Source organism: Suillus paluster (genome assembly GCF_016628075.1).
Source record: "Suillus paluster strain FC165 chromosome Unknown EDB91scaffold_3, whole genome shotgun sequence".
Taxonomy (NCBI): Eukaryota; Fungi; Basidiomycota; class Agaricomycetes; order Boletales; family Suillaceae; genus Suillus; species Suillus paluster.
This window is the reverse complement of record NW_024537563.1, coordinates 99,421-118,100: the sequence shown is the minus strand read 5'-3', so window position 1 is coordinate 118,100 and position 18,680 is coordinate 99,421. Positions and strand designations below refer to the sequence as shown.

The 18,680-nt window shown below is 46.2% G+C and overlaps 7 protein-coding genes across 7 annotated transcripts; all 7 read right to left on the bottom strand.

Moving 5' to 3' along the window:
* EDB91DRAFT_403536 (uncharacterized protein) lies at window positions 1-993 on the bottom strand. Its single transcript, XM_041327140.1, has 3 exons — window positions 730-993; window positions 222-664; window positions 1-170 (listed from the first exon to the last, which is right to left on the bottom strand). Exons 1-3 carry the CDS (start codon window positions 829-831, stop codon window positions 98-100), a joined length of 618 nt encoding a protein of 205 aa, XP_041182881.1. The 5' UTR covers window positions 832-993; the 3' UTR covers window positions 1-97.
* A 1,511-nt stretch (window positions 994-2,504) lies between these two features.
* Window positions 2,505-4,396, bottom strand: EDB91DRAFT_1242531 (uncharacterized protein; the record flags this gene model as incomplete). The annotated part of the gene is made up of 17 exons (XM_041322196.1): window positions 2,505-2,558; window positions 2,610-2,815; window positions 2,870-2,927; window positions 2,980-3,007; window positions 3,057-3,116; window positions 3,173-3,313; window positions 3,367-3,382; window positions 3,438-3,449; window positions 3,502-3,526; window positions 3,577-3,614; window positions 3,665-3,690; window positions 3,755-3,780; window positions 3,831-3,848; window positions 3,909-4,017; window positions 4,083-4,096; window positions 4,152-4,233; window positions 4,308-4,396. 17 exons carry the CDS (start codon window positions 4,394-4,396, stop codon window positions 2,505-2,507), a joined length of 1,002 nt encoding a protein of 333 aa, XP_041182880.1.
* A 2,799-nt stretch (window positions 4,397-7,195) lies between these two features.
* Window positions 7,196-8,118, bottom strand: EDB91DRAFT_1242530 (uncharacterized protein; the record flags this gene model as incomplete). Its single annotated transcript, XM_041322195.1, has 3 exons — window positions 7,196-7,662; window positions 7,716-7,828; window positions 7,949-8,118. 3 exons carry the CDS (start codon window positions 8,116-8,118, stop codon window positions 7,196-7,198), a joined length of 750 nt encoding a protein of 249 aa, XP_041182879.1.
* A 2,877-nt stretch (window positions 8,119-10,995) lies between these two features.
* EDB91DRAFT_1077292 (uncharacterized protein) lies at window positions 10,996-13,773 on the bottom strand (the record flags this gene model as incomplete). Its single annotated transcript, XM_041314924.1, has 13 exons — window positions 10,996-11,253; window positions 11,307-11,453; window positions 11,504-11,689; window positions 11,749-11,813; window positions 11,835-11,865; window positions 12,270-12,287; window positions 12,327-12,529; window positions 12,609-12,701; window positions 12,903-13,146; window positions 13,196-13,228; window positions 13,286-13,346; window positions 13,417-13,469; window positions 13,531-13,773. The coding sequence occupies 13 exons, from the start codon at window positions 13,771-13,773 to the stop codon at window positions 10,996-10,998; spliced, it is 1,635 nt and encodes a 544-aa protein (XP_041182878.1).
* A 1,165-nt stretch (window positions 13,774-14,938) lies between these two features.
* EDB91DRAFT_1030306 (uncharacterized protein) lies at window positions 14,939-15,218 on the bottom strand (the record flags this gene model as incomplete). Its single annotated transcript, XM_041312702.1, has 2 exons — window positions 14,939-15,066; window positions 15,125-15,218. Coding segments are annotated over 2 exons (222 nt in total), but the record flags the coding sequence as incomplete, so codon positions are not given.
* Window positions 15,219-15,257: 39 nt separating this feature from the next.
* On the bottom strand, window positions 15,258-16,301 carry EDB91DRAFT_1242527 (uncharacterized protein; the record flags this gene model as incomplete). The annotated part of the gene is made up of 1 exon (XM_041322194.1): window positions 15,258-16,301. One exon carries the CDS (start codon window positions 16,299-16,301, stop codon window positions 15,258-15,260), a length of 1,044 nt encoding a protein of 347 aa, XP_041182876.1.
* A 1,525-nt stretch (window positions 16,302-17,826) lies between these two features.
* On the bottom strand, window positions 17,827-18,636 carry EDB91DRAFT_1242526 (uncharacterized protein; the record flags this gene model as incomplete). Its single annotated transcript, XM_041322193.1, has 1 exon — window positions 17,827-18,636. The coding sequence occupies one exon, from the start codon at window positions 18,634-18,636 to the stop codon at window positions 17,827-17,829; it is 810 nt and encodes a 269-aa protein (XP_041182875.1).
* Window positions 18,637-18,680: the final 44 nt, after the last annotated feature.

The window sequence follows — 18,680 nt, the reverse complement described above, 5'->3', positions numbered from 1 at the left end:
CATGAACAAGTTAACATAATTTCATATGTTCAGGAGGATGCAAGGAGGAGTCGCTAAGACTCCATATCGCGATATACTGAAAACCCCTGAAAAACCACTACCAGAAACACAATGGTGTGGCGACGACAGTATGCACAATGACTTCGTCTTGAACTCGGAAAAAGTGTCCACTGGAGGGATGATAATTCAGTGGTATGAATTCGCAAGGCGAGATTATCAACCTCGTGAGTGGCAATGACGATGCGGACGTCAAAGGAGAAGGGGTCGTGTGTAGATTTAGATCATCCGAATCAATGGCTCGAAAATGAACTAATACTAATGCTGATATCATAATAAGGGCGACAACATGGGAACTGAAATACCCAGCGAAAGCCCACGAAAAACCCAGAGAAGCAGAAATACCGGCCGCTCTCATGTTCTCCCTGACCCGTGTCATATTTCGCTGCTGTTGCGAATTGATCGATACCCAGTCTTCATCACGTATGTAGCCATCGGCCAAATTGCGGGGAACACCCGCCGCAGCATTGCGCTCCCGACCCTGTGCGAAAGGAACATTGACGACTGGTGGCGTTGCATGACCTGCGTGAACAGGTCGCCAGGTTAATAGGTGGGCTGGAAAGGAATGCCTCGTCAGACAGCCGGTATTAATAGTGTAAGCTATGAGCTTTGTTATAAAGGAATCCGTGCTGAGTGCGTTGGGACCGCGACAGTAAACGGACTGCAGCTTACCACGAGAATCCAGTACCGGAAGTAGCAAGGAGATAACATAGCGGTGATGTGATAACAATATCGATAGAAGCAATCGTGCCAAAATACATGCATAATGACCATTCAAGTCCAATAAAATCCGTGGACACGTGGCTCTGATATCTCCTCGCTATCAGCACTTCGTAGAGTCAGGGTATGCTGTCTCACTCACATGTCCGAGTAACGATTATCGTGATGTGAAAATGATAACCAATAACAAGATTATCATTGAACTCTCATCGGTGGAAACATCTGGAGGTATTTCCAAAGATCGAGCGAAGACTCCGAAGAGCATTCCAGATGACGGACTTACCTGGGCCTAGGATTACAAGCTGAACTTACCGCTGTCATAGGAGCGGCCCTTACTGACTAGGTTCCTCGCATAAGTCGAGGAAAATCTATTGACAGGGGAATGCATACCTATCTATATGCGATGAACATACAGATTAGGACAGTGAGGCTTGTGTTGCATATAACGCTGCAGATGAACTTACAGATGATCCCCATAGATGATGAGAACCTGTGTAGTGCGTAGTACATCATCGCATGCTTCATGCAATAGTGAGTTCTGTGTGTCGTGTAATTTGTACAACACGCACCGATGCAGAACAAGGTATTAACCCGCCGGAGTTGTGGATCACAGTTTAAGAAATACTACTTACGGAGATTACTTTCCGAAGCTGTACAAGCCCGATGATCAATATGATAGTAGAGCAATACTGTGATGATTCTATGAATTATAGTCACTTGCTGATAGGCTGGGAGCATACCTTTTACGTTGAAGCACAGCCTACAACGGTAGAACAAGGATTAAACATTTATCGCGACACCCAAGTTGATAACGGTAATGTACCATCTTGATGTTCTCGAGTCCGAGGGAATGGCCTGCTTATATGTAGACCTACCGAAATAACTGGCATCAATGAGGCAGATTCAAAACAGAAGAAATTTTTAGTTACAATTCACACTAGCCTGCATAGGCATCAGCGCCGCGATAATGAACATGGGAACACCGTGGGACGCAGAACTACACCTTTCAATGTGTACGCTACACTATTACGAGGGCGAGAATCACGGGATGGAAAAGAACGCAGTGGGATTTCTACAACATTTCCATCGCAAGCCTCTGTTGACGGTGACCCATGCATACCAATGCTCTTCGATACGACTGGTCACTGGTGTGGGTCGATGAAGCAATGGAGTGGTGGTGAAATAAAGTAAAGTCTATAGTATACGGTAGTAGTACTTACTGGCAGCGAACGAGTGAGATATCGACGATAGCCTGAGCGGGATTCTTGATGTGATCATCTTGCTTGACAATCGCTTTGTCTTGCGTGACGAGTGGTTGGAGTGAACGTTGGAACGTTCGTCACGGACCAAGAAGGCGTCTGCAACCAGAAAAAGCTTTGAGGAAAGACAAAGTTCAGTATGAACATACAACCTACATCAAGGTAGCCACAAACCGAACCAAGTTCAATATTTTGTACAGTAAAATGGCATGTCCCGCGTCAGTGCTCTCGAGAGCTGTGATGCACAGGCGAAATGTGCAGAGTCACGGACGAAATAGTCGGCTGCGAAGCATTGCACGAGTCTATGGTAATATAGGTAGCGATCACTATATACTAAACCAACAAAATACAAGTGTAGTGGACTAAATTTCTCTCGTTCCCCACAACATTAAAGAAGAAGTCCCCAAGTCCTATCTCGTGAAGAGACGAACGGACGATGATCCACATGCACTAAGTAGTACTGATCCATCACGCTGACGAGAAAGAATCCATCTCCACGGCCACCTCAATCGGCTGCTGTGGCTAAAGCGGGTTATTCAGTCCTTTTCCACCATCAGTAACACAACTACCAACCTTGACAGATCGAGTAGAATGCACCACTTCATCGCCGAAAAATCGAAACATGTTCTTCCGAGATGCCTGGAGTTCCCCGTCTTGCGACGTCTTAATGTGCAGTTCCGGGCGGGGGCGCATATGAAATTCGGAAGAATTGGTAGTGTTCGCGCCAGCCTGCAAGTAGTATGGCGCGTTCAGGAGTGCGAGGAACGAGTTGACATATACTTGAAAAGGGATCAGTCGTCAGCATGATTTTTCGGAGAATACTTTGGTCATACATTTAGTCACTAAAAATTCAAGACCGAGAAAGACGAAGTTGCGCGGCATCACTGCGCACTGCAGGTGGCCCTCAGAGACAACACGGACAGTATGATCATTAGAAGCTTACTGTAATCATAGTTGTCAATGAAAATAGACTGCATGAAATATGAGTTAATATATGAAATAGTCTGGAAGGAGGAATACCTCGTCAGACAGCCGGTATTAATCGTGTAGGCCATGAGCTTTGTTATGAAAGAATCGGTGCTGAAGTACTCCATTTAGTGTATCAAATCCTGACAGTTAAACGGACTACTCCTTACTTGGAGAATCCAGTACGAGAGGCAGCGAGGAGATAGCATAGTGATGATGCGACAATGAGATCGACGCAAGTAATCGTTCCGAGAGCCATAAATGTTGCCCACTCGATTCTAAGCAAATCTGTGAACACATGGCACTGATATCTACTCGCTATCAGCACACTTTGTAAACTCATGGAGAATGCTGGCTCACTCACATGCTCCAAGCAGCGGCTATCGTGAGGTAAAAAAAGATGAACCAAAAACAAGAGTACCATTGAACCCTCACCGATGCCAGGGCCTGGAGGAATTTTCAAGATCGAGCGAAGAACATTTCCAGGTGACAGACCCACCTGAAACCAGTACCACGATTACACACTAATATTGGATCGTAAGAATCGAATGTCATCATTGTATTTCAAACCCACCACTATGGTAGGGAGAGTTCTTGATCGGCCCTTGCTGACTGGGTTCATTGCATTAGTCGTGGAAACCCATTGTTAGGGGAGCACGTACCTATCCATATGCGATAAGCATACATACTGCGGACCAATCATGCATTATTTGAAACTTCAAGTTGTATATAATAGCACACATCGAACTTACACGTGTGCCCCATAGATGAGTATAACCTGTGGTGTATGTGTGAGGCGGATCGCAGAGCGTAGGAAATACAACTTACATCGATGACTATCTGCAACTGCATGAGCCCATCAGTATCATGATAGACGCCGCACAGATCACAAAGGTAGGAACCCACTTTAAAGCTCCATACAATTTCTGTAAGTGCACTGATGTTCGCATAGTTGATCACCAAATAATAATAGATAGAATGGATGATCAAGGCCAGGTGCAGAGCATCGAATATCCTATAAGTTCAAGGGACGGCGTAATCTGGACGCGCTCGATGATGGCAACTCGAAGGGATACATACCAAAGCCAGATGACCTAACTCGCGAGCAGCGTCAAAAACTGAACTGACAAAAAGGAAGTATGGACGTACAACCAACTTATGGAATGTTATACCAGTGCTCCCGTGCGTCTGAAAGTAGAGGAAAACTTGAACATTACTTAGACCAAAGAGACTATTCCGTGAGATACGTTAGAACGATAGAACTCGGTGAAGCGCGCGTTATGAGGAGACAGTCAATTTACTGACACTGCTGCAAGGATGGCCCCAATAAAGAGTGCCCCAAACGTGTTCCCGAGGTCGATTTGTGAGATGGGGTCCTCCGTTGAGGAAGACATTTCAATGATGACTGAAGGCTTGAGCTCATTTGGCCAGTAAAGGAATGACTATATACCCCGCAGGCCAAGTACACAGCGAACGCTGGATAGCCATGCTAATCTATACATATCTGTTACAAATGCGTTATCCACTCTAAGCCAGCACAGAAGCCTTTTAAGCATCCCGACTCCCACAGATTGTGGAGGAGGGTTCTGTGCGGTTTTTTGCTGGGGCTTGGCAACCGAATGGTGGCAGGGTAATACCAAGAACAGGACGGTGGGCACCGCGCAGCACGTCACTCGTACTCACGCACATAGTGACTACAGGGATCACTGTAGTGTCTGTCAACAATCATTCGCAAAAGGGTATTGAGTTTATTCCATGACCTTCGAAGTGGTTGACCTCAGCTGATCATTATAATGATGGCACCTCAATCGACAGTCGACGTCTGTGGTTGATTGTCGCCTCAAGAGAGATAGAACCTTTATTAATTTAAATTTAGATCATGAATGAGAAGTGTAAGACGCAGCGGCCATTGCCGGCGATAACATCACTCATAGCATTTTTATAAGTCTAACACTTCTTGATCTTGTTCGGTTGTCTTCGAGTTGTTCGTCGTGACGGAAATACCAGAATTGAATGGCTTTCCTACGTCCCAAATTGAGAGCTTGAGAAGAGTTTTGACGTGCGCCACTCGACTTACCTAGTACTATCTTTGGCCCAGAGTTGCAAAATGCGATGTAGCACACTGATCTTTCGCTCATTTTCTTTGCACAATGATTCTGAAGGATGATCAATGCATAGCTCACTGTCTGTATTTTTTATTTCACAAAAAATGGACGAGAAGTGCTTGCGGGAGTAAAACACTGCTCAGAAAGTGTACTTTCCACGCCAATCCATCACAGGGAAGCCATCGCATTGACCAAAAAAAATCAGGAATTTTACGCATGATTCCTCATTACCTTCTAACACTGCTCTAATTTTTTCCGACACAAAAACCAAGCTGTGTTGTGCGACACAAATTTTGTACTGTCGAGACACAGGGCGTGACAGGAGGAATGATTTGGTGGTCAGAGTCATCAAGCTCCGCTCGGCATCCAATGCCCTACTTCATTCAATCAACACTTGACGGCATCGGAGAGTAAAAATGGCAGTGTGACACAGTGTGACATGATCAATTCTATGCAGGTGAGAAATTTTGCAACTCTGTGCTCAAACACCATTTACGCTGGCTTCTCTCTGGCAATGTAGCCTCAACAAAATTTGCAAATGTGTTTTACATAGTGCTGAAGCCTGGACTGAATCCTACATCCCCCTGTTGTCGCCGTTTTTAAATGTTGTGTTGTTGTTGAGCTATCACGTGAACATCAAAAAGTTTTGCAACTAGGCTGGGCCAGAGATAGTAGGCCTATAGTAGTATACAGTTGCGGACAAGCAAACTCACCAATTTTGTTTTTGGCTCTGGATAATCTTTTGGCGCCAAATTAAGTGCAGGAATGGATTCAGAGGGCCAAATTACCTCTAAAACCGGTGTTGTTTGAATTTTCCCACACAATTTTTGGCCATTTTCAATGACACAAAAATGTATGCCTATGCTCAGCCCAGTACTGCTTCTATCGACATCATGGCATGATGGGAGACCTGGCGATGCCAGGCCATACTGTGATAATGATACATTAAATACCTATAAATACCTATAACTTATAGTAAAACTGCAATACATTAATTACTGTAATCCATAGCACCTATAATCTGTAGGGCTGATATATCAGTGGAGGATGCTGTCAAGACATCCCCATAATAATCTCACACCCCTAATTATCACTTTTTTGGCCACCTACCATGGGAATCTCTCCACAATAGATTGCTCTTGGCCTCCCCACATTATTCCCACAACCTCCCCACCTCACTGCAGCTTCACCACTACACCACAATAGGTCCCCCCTTGTATCTAAGTAGTATTTTGGTGTATATATGTATAATATAATATATAAATACACTCTATGTGTTCTGTTATCTTTTCTGGTCAGTGTCATATGTAAGGCTGTTAGTGAGTTCAAAGGGGAAAGGTAATGAAACAAAGTAGAGATGAGATAGTAAATGTATGGGATGGAGACTTGCTGTGAGGCTTTTGGTTGTGCTTGGAGTGGGGAATCTAGTATAGAATTCACTAGTAGATATGAGAGGACATGAGTGGTATATATAGGTTTTTGAGTGGTTGACTAGGCTGGAATCAGTGTGTAGAGGATATGGAAGAGTGAAAGTACTGTGTCAAAGAAAGGTATAGTGAAGTGTGAGTAGTAGGTAAGATAATGCAAAAGAGATGAAAGGAGATATAGGAGAATGTATCCATGTAACTTGGATGCAAAGAGTTGTGCTCTTCGCATCAATGAGTCACATGGACGACTTTGACTGCATGGTTTGTGCATCTTCATTTTGAAGTGTGGTTGGTGCATAAAGGACACAATGTCCTTACATCACCTCCCTACTTTGAATATCGACTGTCCCTGGTTGATCTTCCAACAAATGAACTAAAAAAGTACTGTATAATAGAGAGTAGAAATGCAGATTAGGTAGAGAAATAGAAAATAAACAATGCATCTAGTTTTGTTCGTTGTCAACACCTTCAAGGGTTTGAGGGTTGATAAACTGTGTGACTTTGAGTGAGGTGGGAGAGTGTGGGTGATAAGGGATAATCTGGAAAGCTGCAAACTTCAGTTTGGAAACTGAGCCGTCAACTTCTGTGAGGTGATATGAGCCACCTGTGGAGCATGAGACTACAACCATTGGTCCAAAGTACCATGGTGTCAGAACAATGCCTAATGGGTAGGAAGGAGGTTATGGAGGGGCTTAGCTTCAGCCTGTGCAATCTCTGTAAATTCATCCTTCTTCTGCCTCTTTGCTGGGTTCTTGGGTGCTCTGGTGACAGGCTTTGATGCTGTATGTTGGGGGCCTGTTTTTGAAGGCAAACTGCTCTTGCCTTGTCTTTCTGTAGATGCCTTTTGCTTCAAGGGTGCATCATCAGCTTCTGCAAGTCCAGCACTCCCCAAATCTGACAGCAAATCATCATTTTCAAGCTCATCAACACCCTCACTAACTTCTGGCGAATTTTCTTGGGCTATGTTGTCAGATGTAAACCCGCTGGTTGGTTCTGATGCATCAGCGATCATGACTGACATGTCAAAATCGATCTGGCTGTGCCCAAGACCCACTGGAACTTGATTTGGACACTCAGCTATAAGCTCGTACATTTCAAAGAACCAAGGGCATGCTTCTTTGATTATTGCTGGAGGAAAACATGTTCAACAGTGTATGGATGTATCACGTGAAGGTACAGACCCCATTTTGTTGTGAATGAATTTTTTACATCCATGTTGATCTTGTCCTCTCGTGTTATACCTGCACCAGTCTCACCCATCTCGTCCATATACTTTCGTGTGATCTTGGACATTCTGAAATGATATGGTCAGTACTACTTGCTATTTGCTATGATGATATGATATGCTCACCTTTTGATTCAATTTTTGATCTTATTAGCCCAGGTCGCCTTCTGTTTCAGTGTCGTGGCTCACAAAAATGCAGATTTGTAGTCTGGATGTTCTTTGAAGAGGATGACACATAGTGCCCAGTGGTATGTGGCCTTTGTCTTGCCGCCTGCCCTTGGATTTGTGCCAGGAGATGGAAAAAGCCCTTGCTTGATGTCTGGGTCATCTGTGATGGCAGATAGGAGGGCAGCACTCATAGTTGGTGTCCAGCTGTGTGACCTGTAAGCAGCAAGGGAATGACAAACAGCAAAGGGACATACTCAATGTCTGCCTTGTCTTCGGGCTGACTGTTGTGGGTACAACAAGTGAAGCGGAGAGAAGTCAATCTACTACACAGTTGGGTCTTTGCTGCCTGCTGCCTCACTTGGAAACAAGCACGTTCGACCCTTAAGGGGATTGCTACTGGGGAAACACTAGTCTCTGTCTAAAGCGACCCTATAGAATGAAGGATCCGCAAAAGCGGATGAAACAGATAGGATGCGAAACGTACAGATTTGTCGGATGGAGCGGATGGCACTTGCGGATCGGACGGGATGCGAATCAAAGTCAAAGGGAGTTCATTAAAGGTTAGATGGATAGTGGGTATAGGTCAAAGCAATCTTCTGGTAGGGTGCAGGAAAAGTGGGAGGAAGTTACATGAAGTAAGTATTTTTTGAAAACCTCCATGCTTATAGGGTACAGTATTTTCAAGGAACATAGAGATATAGGTAGCGAGTCTAGACCGTGCCATAAGCTATCCGAAAAATACTGGAGTGTGAGAGGATATGTCTGTGTTCAGTCAGTAACAAGAAAATGCGTGTGAGTATGTACCAATGAGGTAGAATGGATGTGGACAGGACGGATGCAGCGGATGCGTGAGCTATAGGAGGAGATCCGAAGGTATCTGCATGTCATCCGAAAAGTGGATGAGTATCGGATGGAATGGATAGGATGCGGATGGACGCCAGATGGACGGAAAAACAGTGGATACGAGCCTAGTGTAGGGATACTCCCTACACCGTCCTTGCTGTGGTCAAGCTCACTGCCACTGTTATGTCCGTTGTTTTTGCTGGCCTTTTGCTTGGTTTTGACTTTGACTTTAGTAGCCTTTGACTTGACCTTCTTCTTTGGTACCTTGGGTGCTTTCTCAGCTTTGTCAGTAGCCTTTTTTTGCCATTGTAGGGACCCAGGAGGACAGTGCATTCAGGGTGTAGGGCAATTGGGGCAGCAAAATATAATTTATGATTTGTGATATTTGAATAAATAAATAAATTATAGTATCTACAGCAAGGATTCAAATGACAATTCAACAGTTGGAGCGCCTCTGGAGGTGTTCCTCCGTTCCTCCGTTCCTCCAACTCCCCATGCATCGGAACTAGACCCCACACTCTCACATCCGTCCCCTCCGTTCCGCTCTGCTTCGGACTTTGTCCAAGCAGTTCCTTCCGCTCCGCTCCTACTGTTGGTTCTGACCACAGTAGTCTTCCACTTCCCTCCTGTCGGGCGGAACAACCCCTGCCTGACTTTCCCGCGCTCACCTAGTAGTCTGTCGGTCCTCCTTCAGAGGACCCCTGTTCCAATGTCCTGTCGGAACCCATAGAATTTGAGTCGGACTACAATCCAAAATTAGGGGCACATACTCGGGTAAGGGGCGCAGCACACGAGCTGAAGCCAAGCCCCTCAGACTCTGCTTTACCCCTGAGCACGGTCTTAACACTATTGGTCTGCCCGATCCTATTTGTACTCCCTCCGCTTTTCCAACCTGCTTGGTTCCTTCAGTTCTGCTCATGTTGCCCCACCCGACAATTAGTCCGCTTGACCACCTCACTGGTCCACTCCTAGACTAGGAACCACTCAACTGGTCCTATCTCCGTTTAGTATCATAGTTCCGCTTTTCGGATCACCGGTAATCCCTATACCCGAGTGATTTCTGATCCGTCGTGTACATACTATTCTCCGAGCCTCTTCTCGTATGTCTCAGTCATCTCTCTTGTAATCCTGTACACTCAGCACATAGCCTTCTGCTATGCTATGCTACTTACTTAGAGTATATAAACATATGTACATCTGTCTGTAGATCCTTAGTCTGAATATTACCTTTTCTAAGCCCTGCTCTCTTGTCTTTGTTCTTGGGCAAAACCCTTGACAACTCCTGTTTGCCAGCCTAGGGGATTGACCCCCTAGGTCGGCTGCCTCCTCCGCTCATCCGACTTCCCATGCCTTCCACCGCCTTTCCCATGCATCGGACTTGTGGCCAATCCTCTTGTACCTCTATCTTCTGTGTTTCCATTCTGCTTTGGACTTTGTCTGAGCAGTCTCCCCCGCTCCATTCCTACTGTTAGCTCCGACTGCAGTAGCCCTCCGACTCTCCCCTGTAGGGCGGACCAATCTCCGCCTGATGTTCCTGCGCTTATCTAGTAGTCTGTCGGTCCTCCTTCGGAGGACCTCCGCTCCGACATCCTGTCAGAGCTTGTAGAACTCGAGTCAGACTACAATCCAAAATTAGGGGCACATACTCAGGTAAGGGGCGCAGTGTATGAGCTGAAGCTGAGCCCCTCAGACTCCGTCTCACCCATGAGCATGGTCTTAACAGCTAGTGTAGTTTCTTTCTGTTTGCACATGTTGCTCTTGCACCTGTCATTAATTGCAATGTCATTCTCCTGTCTTCCCTGATCTCACACTTCGAGCTAGGAACATAGACATATGTAAATGCATCAGCAAATCAGTTCACTCTGGACAGTGCCAGACAGCCTACAAGGCACACAGCTTGGTCCCAACTTTACAGGCTTGCACAGAGGCTTCTTCTTCTGTGGGGTTCTGTACAAAACTCTACAGAGCACACTGCTGTACTCAGAAATTACCTGTGTCTTGAGATACCAGACAAAATCCTCTGTGGGTTTCCAGTCTCACTGGACATGAACAGACAAAAATTCAATTCATATCCAGCATATATTGATTAGATAACAGATAGCAGTGCAGTACATCATGCGATAACACAATAGGTAGAAACCATAAGCGAGCTACAAGCAGGGGGAAACGAGCGACCTCAATCAAGCACGATCTCAATATCAACGTGGTGAGACATTTCATTGCCATCAACTTTGCAAGATGCTGCCCTGCATGAATACAGTTAGCGTGCTAGACTTGTTAGAAACGAGAGCATATCCTTGCCATCCAGCCTCAGCCCATGATTGGAGCTGCTCGACCAACTTGGGACCATGATAAGGATGTTCCATGATGTTTTGGAGCAACTTTAGCGCAGATGTGTAGGTTGGGCGATATTCCTTGGTGGTGAATTTCAGGGATGATTTGCCATTTCCATTTTTTGCGAGGCTGTTGAGAACGCAAACGAACTATGAAACAAGTTAGTTTGTCATTGAATGTGAAAATAATAATAATAAAATACCACAGCAGAGACCAAAGCCAAGCATGACAAAGGCAACTGCTTGCTGAAAATGTCTGGATGTCTTCGAGCGATTCTATACGGTCCAGTGTACATGAACATGATGACAGCGTCGCAGAGCGCAGGGTTGGCAAAGTTTCGTGTTTTTCCCTGCAGCACCTTGTTATTTAGATACTCATAAAATTATACAGGCAGCAAACCTGTTCGTCCATACCGTCGCGTAGAAACTTTGAGCCCACCTTTAACTCAGTAGCCGCACCTTCCACCCATGAAGCACGTTCTTGAGGTGGGATATTTGACGGGGGGACGAGGCCAGGCATGATTGAGGCAATCACAGTGACATTCTTCTTGAGCTCAGAGCGCCAAGTCGAGAGATCTTCATATAACTGGATGACAGGAAGTATGAGAGAATAGCGAACAAAAAGACCGGTGATGATATACTTACGAGTTTCGCCATATCGGGCTTGTGAATAGGCCAATAATCTGGTACTTGGGTCAGATACACATGCACTGGAGTAGACCAAAGCTTACCAGGTTCAAATTGTTTACCGGCTGTATCCCACTGGTAAAGAACAGCTTAAAGGGCCTCAGAGACAGAGCCTGGCGAGTCTTTAACTCAAGCTGGGAATGGGTTCTCTAGTGCATGCTGGGTATGACACTCTTCTTTTGCGTCCTCGAGGAAACTCTTCCAGCGGGCTGGGTAGAACGCCAGCTGTGTAGGCTTCGGCCCATCAGGTGAACATTTGGCTTTAGCTGGTTGCTGCAGTGTTGACTGGACCCTTGTCATTCTTCGGATCCTTTGTCATGACCGCATGGCATAAGAGTTCTAGGGAAGCAGGGTTGGGAAGACGGGGTCGCCTGTTCTTCTTAGGATGCCGATTTAAAAGGTTGTCAGCTACATCTGCAGGCTGGAAATGAAGTAGTTGTTGAGTGCTTGGGGATATGCCACCAGACAGGACATCATACCTGAGAGCCGTCAGGTTCCTGAATACCTTGAGTTTCATTGGTAGACTGGTGTCGCACCTGAGAACCACCGAGTTCAAGTTCAGAGACTTCGGGGACACGTCGAGCACCCTCTGAGGCAATCTCATTACTTGATGGTTTGTCAAAAGCTAATGTTTGCTTGGTGTTCATGTCATCTTCGTCGCGGGAGTATTGAAAGTCGAAGTCAGGAGCAAGAGTGGAAGTAACATGGACCGGGGAAGGTTCTGGTTCCCGAGAAAAACCTACAAAATAATCAGGGTGACCATGGTGACCATCATATGCAAAGATGGCATTTACCTGGGTGTACACGATGGCGCTCACCAACCTCAGCCCAACCAAACTCCCTTTCACCAGCATTATCACTGTCAGTAGAATAGTCATTGTCTTTGTCACCTGTGCCACTTTCACCAGAGCCTGAAGTATCCGAATCTTCGGAATCAGATTGTTGCAATGAAAGGTTAGTCCCAGGTTCAGAGCCGACTGTTCATAGGGACGGGTCCAAATAGTTCTCGGAAAGAGTTGGAACAATGCACACAGTGAATGAAGGATGTGAAAGTAAGTTTAAGGTGGCTGAAGGTGGCACTGATCATAGAAGATCATCATTGGCTGGCTCACTAGAAGAAGACTGATGGCCTCCAGCAAGGCTTTGAACAGCGCTGCAGGCACGATACTTAGCGTCTTTCTTGGCCATCATGATCACTACATAAGAATTGTTAAGCGCTTGCAGATCTGGCTCTGTTCCAGGTGGCACGATTGGTGGGCTGCCTTGAGGCATTTGAAATCCGAAGTGTCTGCCCATTTCACAAAGTGATAAACCTGGTTGCAATGATTGATAGCTTGACTCGCTGCGGGTGATGTCCTGAAGTAAAAATGAATGCTTGATTTAAATATGATATGATGTTCCTCACCAGTTCGGCTTGCGGGTCAGGGACAGAAGATGTCTATTTGAATGATTGACCATTGTATCACCAGGAATGGATAAAGAAAAAATGCCTCACCTTGGCTTTTTTCCCCTTCTGACAGGAACTCGTGATGGTAGAGCCCATACCGTTTGAGACGCTATATGGCAGAGGAGGCTTCTAAACATTTAACATCAGCCCCAACTGCACAGATAAAAAATTGAGCTTACCTATGGACGGCTGCCACGGCCCTTTCGACGTGATTCTGGAGCAAGAGGGTATGCTGAGATATTCAGTGTGAGGGTCATGGAGCCCTTAGGTTGGCTTGTCCGCATTGGGGCCACCAGAGCTGCGCCAACTTTCTCTAGTTGAGCATTCCTTCCTCCTGTACCTGCACCAGGATGACCAGAACGACGAATGGGGAGAGCATTGACATCGGAAGATAGCTGCAGCGACACCAAACCAACTTCATCTGCTGTCCGCACCTTCTTTCCTTGCCCAGTGAGCGCTGGGATACCAGATTCCGCAACTTTGCACTTTGCCTTCATCCTTTTGGGGCTAGATGTAGCTCGGGGATGAGGAGGCATGATTGAGACTGACAAAGGGTAGGAACACCAGAAGGGATATAAGCGACAAGACCCAGACAAAATACACTCAACTCTTAAGGGATTTGACTCAACCGAGCAACATGTCACACTCATAGGCAGTATGACTTGACCGGCAGTGTAAGTGACCGCATTCCTGCAGGAATATAGTCGAATGGAGGATCACGTGAGGAGAACGAGCTCAATGTTGTAACATTAGTAATACTACATACACATTTGTGGGAACAGCTGCGATGAGTCACTACTTCTGAGTTGATGGCAAGAAGGGGTAAAACATGTAATGAATACTACAATGCAAAAACGTAAACACTTCGCGAGCGAAAACCATATACTACTGTGTACATGAATGAAATCAAGATTGACGACAAAACCAGCCTAGCTACCCCGAGTTTGATGTCTTGTTCCTCTTCACAGGTTCGACAGTCCACTTGTCATTCAGACTGCGCTTCTTCACTGTGGTGCAGTCCATTTCCTTTACCTTCATGATCTCTCCTGATGCATGCACATCCTGCTTATGCTTATCTACCAACCTCTTACGGAGCAACCATTCAGGGGCCAGCTCAGGCTCGCCCTTAAGAAGTTTGGTGATATGTTTGTCCAGGATCTTGAGCAGTGCATCAAATTCAATGGGTCAGTGGAGAACCTGGCCATCGACACTGCCGATCTGAACTGGAAAATTGAGCCTCAGGAGGTCCATCCACTCCAGTGCAAGCGGAATAAGATCCTTGAAGTAGCCATCAAACTGCGCTTGGAGTGCAGCTTCGCCCTCACCCACTGTGTAAAACACGACCTTGTTCTCAAAGCATCCCCCAATATTCCGGTTGCTCCACGCATGCGGAAGCCATGCTTTCGAAGGGTTCAAATGGTGTTCTATGCCAAGAGGGCCGCTGTACTCAATGCAGATCCAAGAAAAGACGTAAAATAGTGATTTGAGATCATCCGAATAGTCTTGCTTGACGAATTCGATTGCCAAAGGTGACGATGACGACGCCCCTTTTTTTGCAGTGTCGGAGACCAAGATCTTCTTCACTTGCTGCAGGAGCCGCTGCAACATGAACAGAATTGTGCCCTGCAAGTTGAGTCAGTGAATTTACTCCTGGATCAATGATCCACTTACTGTTCCACCGATAGTGTATGTATTCTCTGGTGTGATAGTTACAGCGAATTCCCAGTCGATCAACATTCCAAGGCTATTACCGTTGGCATCCTCGATCATCACATTGTGGAGGCTGCAATCACGATGCAAGATACCCCATTGATGCGCTTCCTGTTGAACTGGGAGAACAATCGCTGGTTAGTATCAACATGTATATCACGAAGGAGGGATGCTTACTGGCCACAATGTCGCATATAGCTTGAATAAATTCCACCTTTGTTCGAAATTTATGCAAAGGTCGCCCCTGGGGCTTCATGACGAGCCGAAAATGAGTGCATCAAGTGCCGACTAAGCTGGGTAGCTCTTGATATCAGTAAATCTTCGTGTTGTTGACCTCACCAGTCGACAGCTTAACCTTGCTGAATTCTACAAGTTCTGGGACACCATGGACACCCTGCATCTTCTTCAACATAGCAACCTCATTTAAGATATCTTCGTCGTCTGCATTCCCAAGGACCCAGTGGTCCTTGATGATGTACTCTTCGTCATCTTTTCTAGCCAAGTAGCAAATGGTGCCATGACCAACCAGGCCATGACTCGAAAATAAAACCTCCAGGATATCATACCAGTTGTCGTTGACTTGAATTTCACCGATTGGCGACAAATTCAGAGGAGGAATGAAATGTTGGGCAATAAAAGGAGCTAGTGAGGCAGGAGTGGCCGAGGGAAGCAGTTCAGAGGGGAGTGTAGGAAGACCAGTCCTGATATCAAGCCGCTCATCTTGTTCAAGGGAGGAGAAGGTGCTTGATAAGCCTGAGGAATCACTGCCGAGAGTGTCTAGGCGACGTGAGGGCGAAGGTTTGTATGATGATGTTGACTCGTATCCTGACTCATCCGACTCCTTGTCCAACTCCTTGCCTGACTCTTCGCCTGACTCCTCACCTGACTCCTCTGACTCGCCTGATGCTGCATCTCCTGTCTTGGCCCATGTACCAGATTCACCGTGGGTGTCCCTCTTTTTCTGAACACACAATCTCCTAGGAGGAATGGAACGACGGGATAACACAGGGAGTTTGAGCTGTCGAATATTCATCGTCGTATTGAAACCAATGCACTCGCCATTGCCGAAGACAATAGCCGAGAGGATCTGCAGAAATTTGTTCTTCTGTTGGCTGATATGAAATGGAGGGGATATGGCAGAACCAGAGTGGTTGTATACGTGGACACGAAGTTCGCGATAGTGGTTGCATAAAGATAGCATGAGAGTGAAGCACATCCAGGGCTGGTGCTTCAAGATGATGTACACCTTGGTATCAAGGGATTTCGCAGCATGCTTCCCTGGCCAGTACTTGCTGCTCGTTACTTCAGCGACGACCTTGATGCCTGCCCACCCAGGGTTTGGTTCATCTGACATAACAATGTCAGGTTTGCAGGGGATGTCTTCTCCCTTGATTGGGGTGGTTGAGTGGGCCCCACTCCATACACGATTCACTTGCTTAGTTTTGAGTCCACCGTGTTCAGAAAGTGCCGCCGTGAGGGCATTCAAAAGCCCTGCAACTACATGCTCAGTAGTCAAGTTAGAATGGGAAGCACTGCCTCTGGGCGCCTGACTCCCCCCCCCTCGGCTGTCTCTCCTCATGTTTTTCACCCTTTTTATTTTTGCACTGTTTTTGGGGCGGATCCGGCAGCCCCCAGTTCCACATCTTCGCCTTGCTATCCAAAAGTTCCACAGAGTCTGTCGGTTGATGTTGACAAAACTGATTATCAATCCGCTCATTACGATATTGAATCTGAGAGAGAGGGATCCGAAGATCCTCTGCACGAGGCACTTGAACCTTGAAGGATTGGAAAATGATGGATAGAAGATGTCTGATGGGGGTGCTTCGTTTGATATGACTCGCGGGCTCCTCGAGGACTAGTTGATTCAGCTCTTGAGTAGTTAGCCTGTCCATTGTCGGCACATCGTGAATTAGAGGAACTTTGATGAAGGATCCCAGTTTTATTCCAACCGCTAGTGTTGAGAAATATTGTTTCGACTTTGATTTTGACTTGGACGATTTGGAGGGCATTGTACTCAGTGATGATGGTCAAAGGTTGGCATGGGAATATGTGCAAAATTTTCTTATCTCTAATCAAACTCGAGCCACAAAGCTAAGACTAGTATAGTGAAAAGCGATACAAACTCTTCCATAAAAACTACATTGAAAGAGGGAAGTAAGTGCTTTTGTCCCAAAAACAATTCAGCCATAACTCCGACGCATGCTCAACACTATTATAAGCGGTAAGGTGATTGTCTGCGGCGGCACCAAACCGAGGAACTAGATTAACGGGCGCGTGCAGTTGTGAAATCGGTACAACATCCCCTATGCAAGTCCCAGTTAGACCATCTTGCCCTTTTAAGGACATGCATCTGCGTAGTTGGTTCGCGGACACCAATGATGTCGAAGCGATGAACGTAGGTAAGAAACCGATCTTGCCATGCCCATTGTGTGCTGGTCTTGCCAAGGGGGCGAAAAATAAGTCTGATTTGGATGACAGTGTGTCCTGAGGGATGAGGTTAATAACAGGCATTGGGGAAGGACAAATGAGTACGACTTGCCTTGAAGACCACTAGTAGGCCACAAGTGTTCCGCTTCGGTATTGACAATGATTGAATCATAATGACCGTATGTCCAAGGTTCACTTGGCGGCGCACAATTGAGAGTCTGGGCTGGCCAAATATTGTGAACGTTGTGAAATTCCATATCTTGCAAGCGAAGTTTGAACCATACTTGAACTTTCTCAAAAGGAAGCACAGAATTGGGTCCGGCTCTCCTTGGGCCACCTATTGCATGGGTGTGGTCGCGTCTGAAACTGGCCTCATGATGCAGAAAATCAGATAGCGCCGGTCGCAAATCTGGCAAGCCAAATTTGAGGGCGACATCATCAATAGTGATGCTTCAGATGGAAGGTTTATAAGCTAAATGAAAGGTGGTGTGCCCAACGACAAACAAACGCAACGGTAGAGGTACAGAGCCCATAGGTTTGTGCTGCAGGACCTGGGCAATTGCAAAATGATTCGTAATTGGACGTGAGCGACCATGCTGAATTGTAGATAAGAACTCAACAGGTAAATCATCATCCAAATCAGCATCGTCAGTGTCCTTGTTGTCCATATGACTCCCTGCTGCATCGGCTAATGCCTTGACATTCTGCTTCTCATCTAGAAGGGTGGTAGCGAGCTCAAACCGAAGACATTTATCGAGTCGATCGAGATGGCGACATATCTGCGGATCGTAATTGTTGTTGTTACTTGATCTCGCTGGGTCCTTAATCTCGGTGATATGCGCGTGCTCAGTAACATCTGCAGACCACTGAGCTGTGACTCCAGAGTTCCTAATGCTGGGTACGACACTCTGCATAAGCTCCAGTTTCGGTATGTACCAATTATTGATCACTTTGTTGCCCTTGCCACGACAAACCCCAGCATCAATGATTGAATCTTTGTTTGCGTGGAACTCGTTCAATGCTGCTGAGATGCGCACTAAGTCGTTATCATCGATGGATGGTGACTGTACAAGATAGTGGAAATCCATGAGTGTGCGTACGGCGATGAGAACTCCACGGGGTGCTACATCTGCACTAACTGCGATGATAGAACGTTGGATGTCTTGTTGACAGCGACCCATAACCTGTTTGAGTTTTGTGATCCCTTCTGCGAAATGCCGAAAACCCGTGACAGGCTGCAAAACGGAAAAACGGAAATCCATCTCCGACTCCCCAACACCAAATATTAACCATTTTGCGTCATGAT

Excerpts from the sequence above, each read along its gene's own strand:
- EDB91DRAFT_403536 (XM_041327140.1), bottom strand. The coding sequence starts at position 831 with ATGGTCATTATGCATGTATTTTGGCACGATTGCTTCTATCGATATTGT. Across the intron at positions 665-729 it reads TCCGGTACTGGATTCTCGTG|CTCATAGCTTACACTATTAA; the intron begins GTAAGCTGCAGT and ends TTTATAACAAAG. Across the intron at positions 171-221 it reads TCGTCATTGCCACTCACGAG|TGGACACTTTTTCCGAGTTC; the intron begins GTTGATAATCTC and ends TCATCCCTCCAG.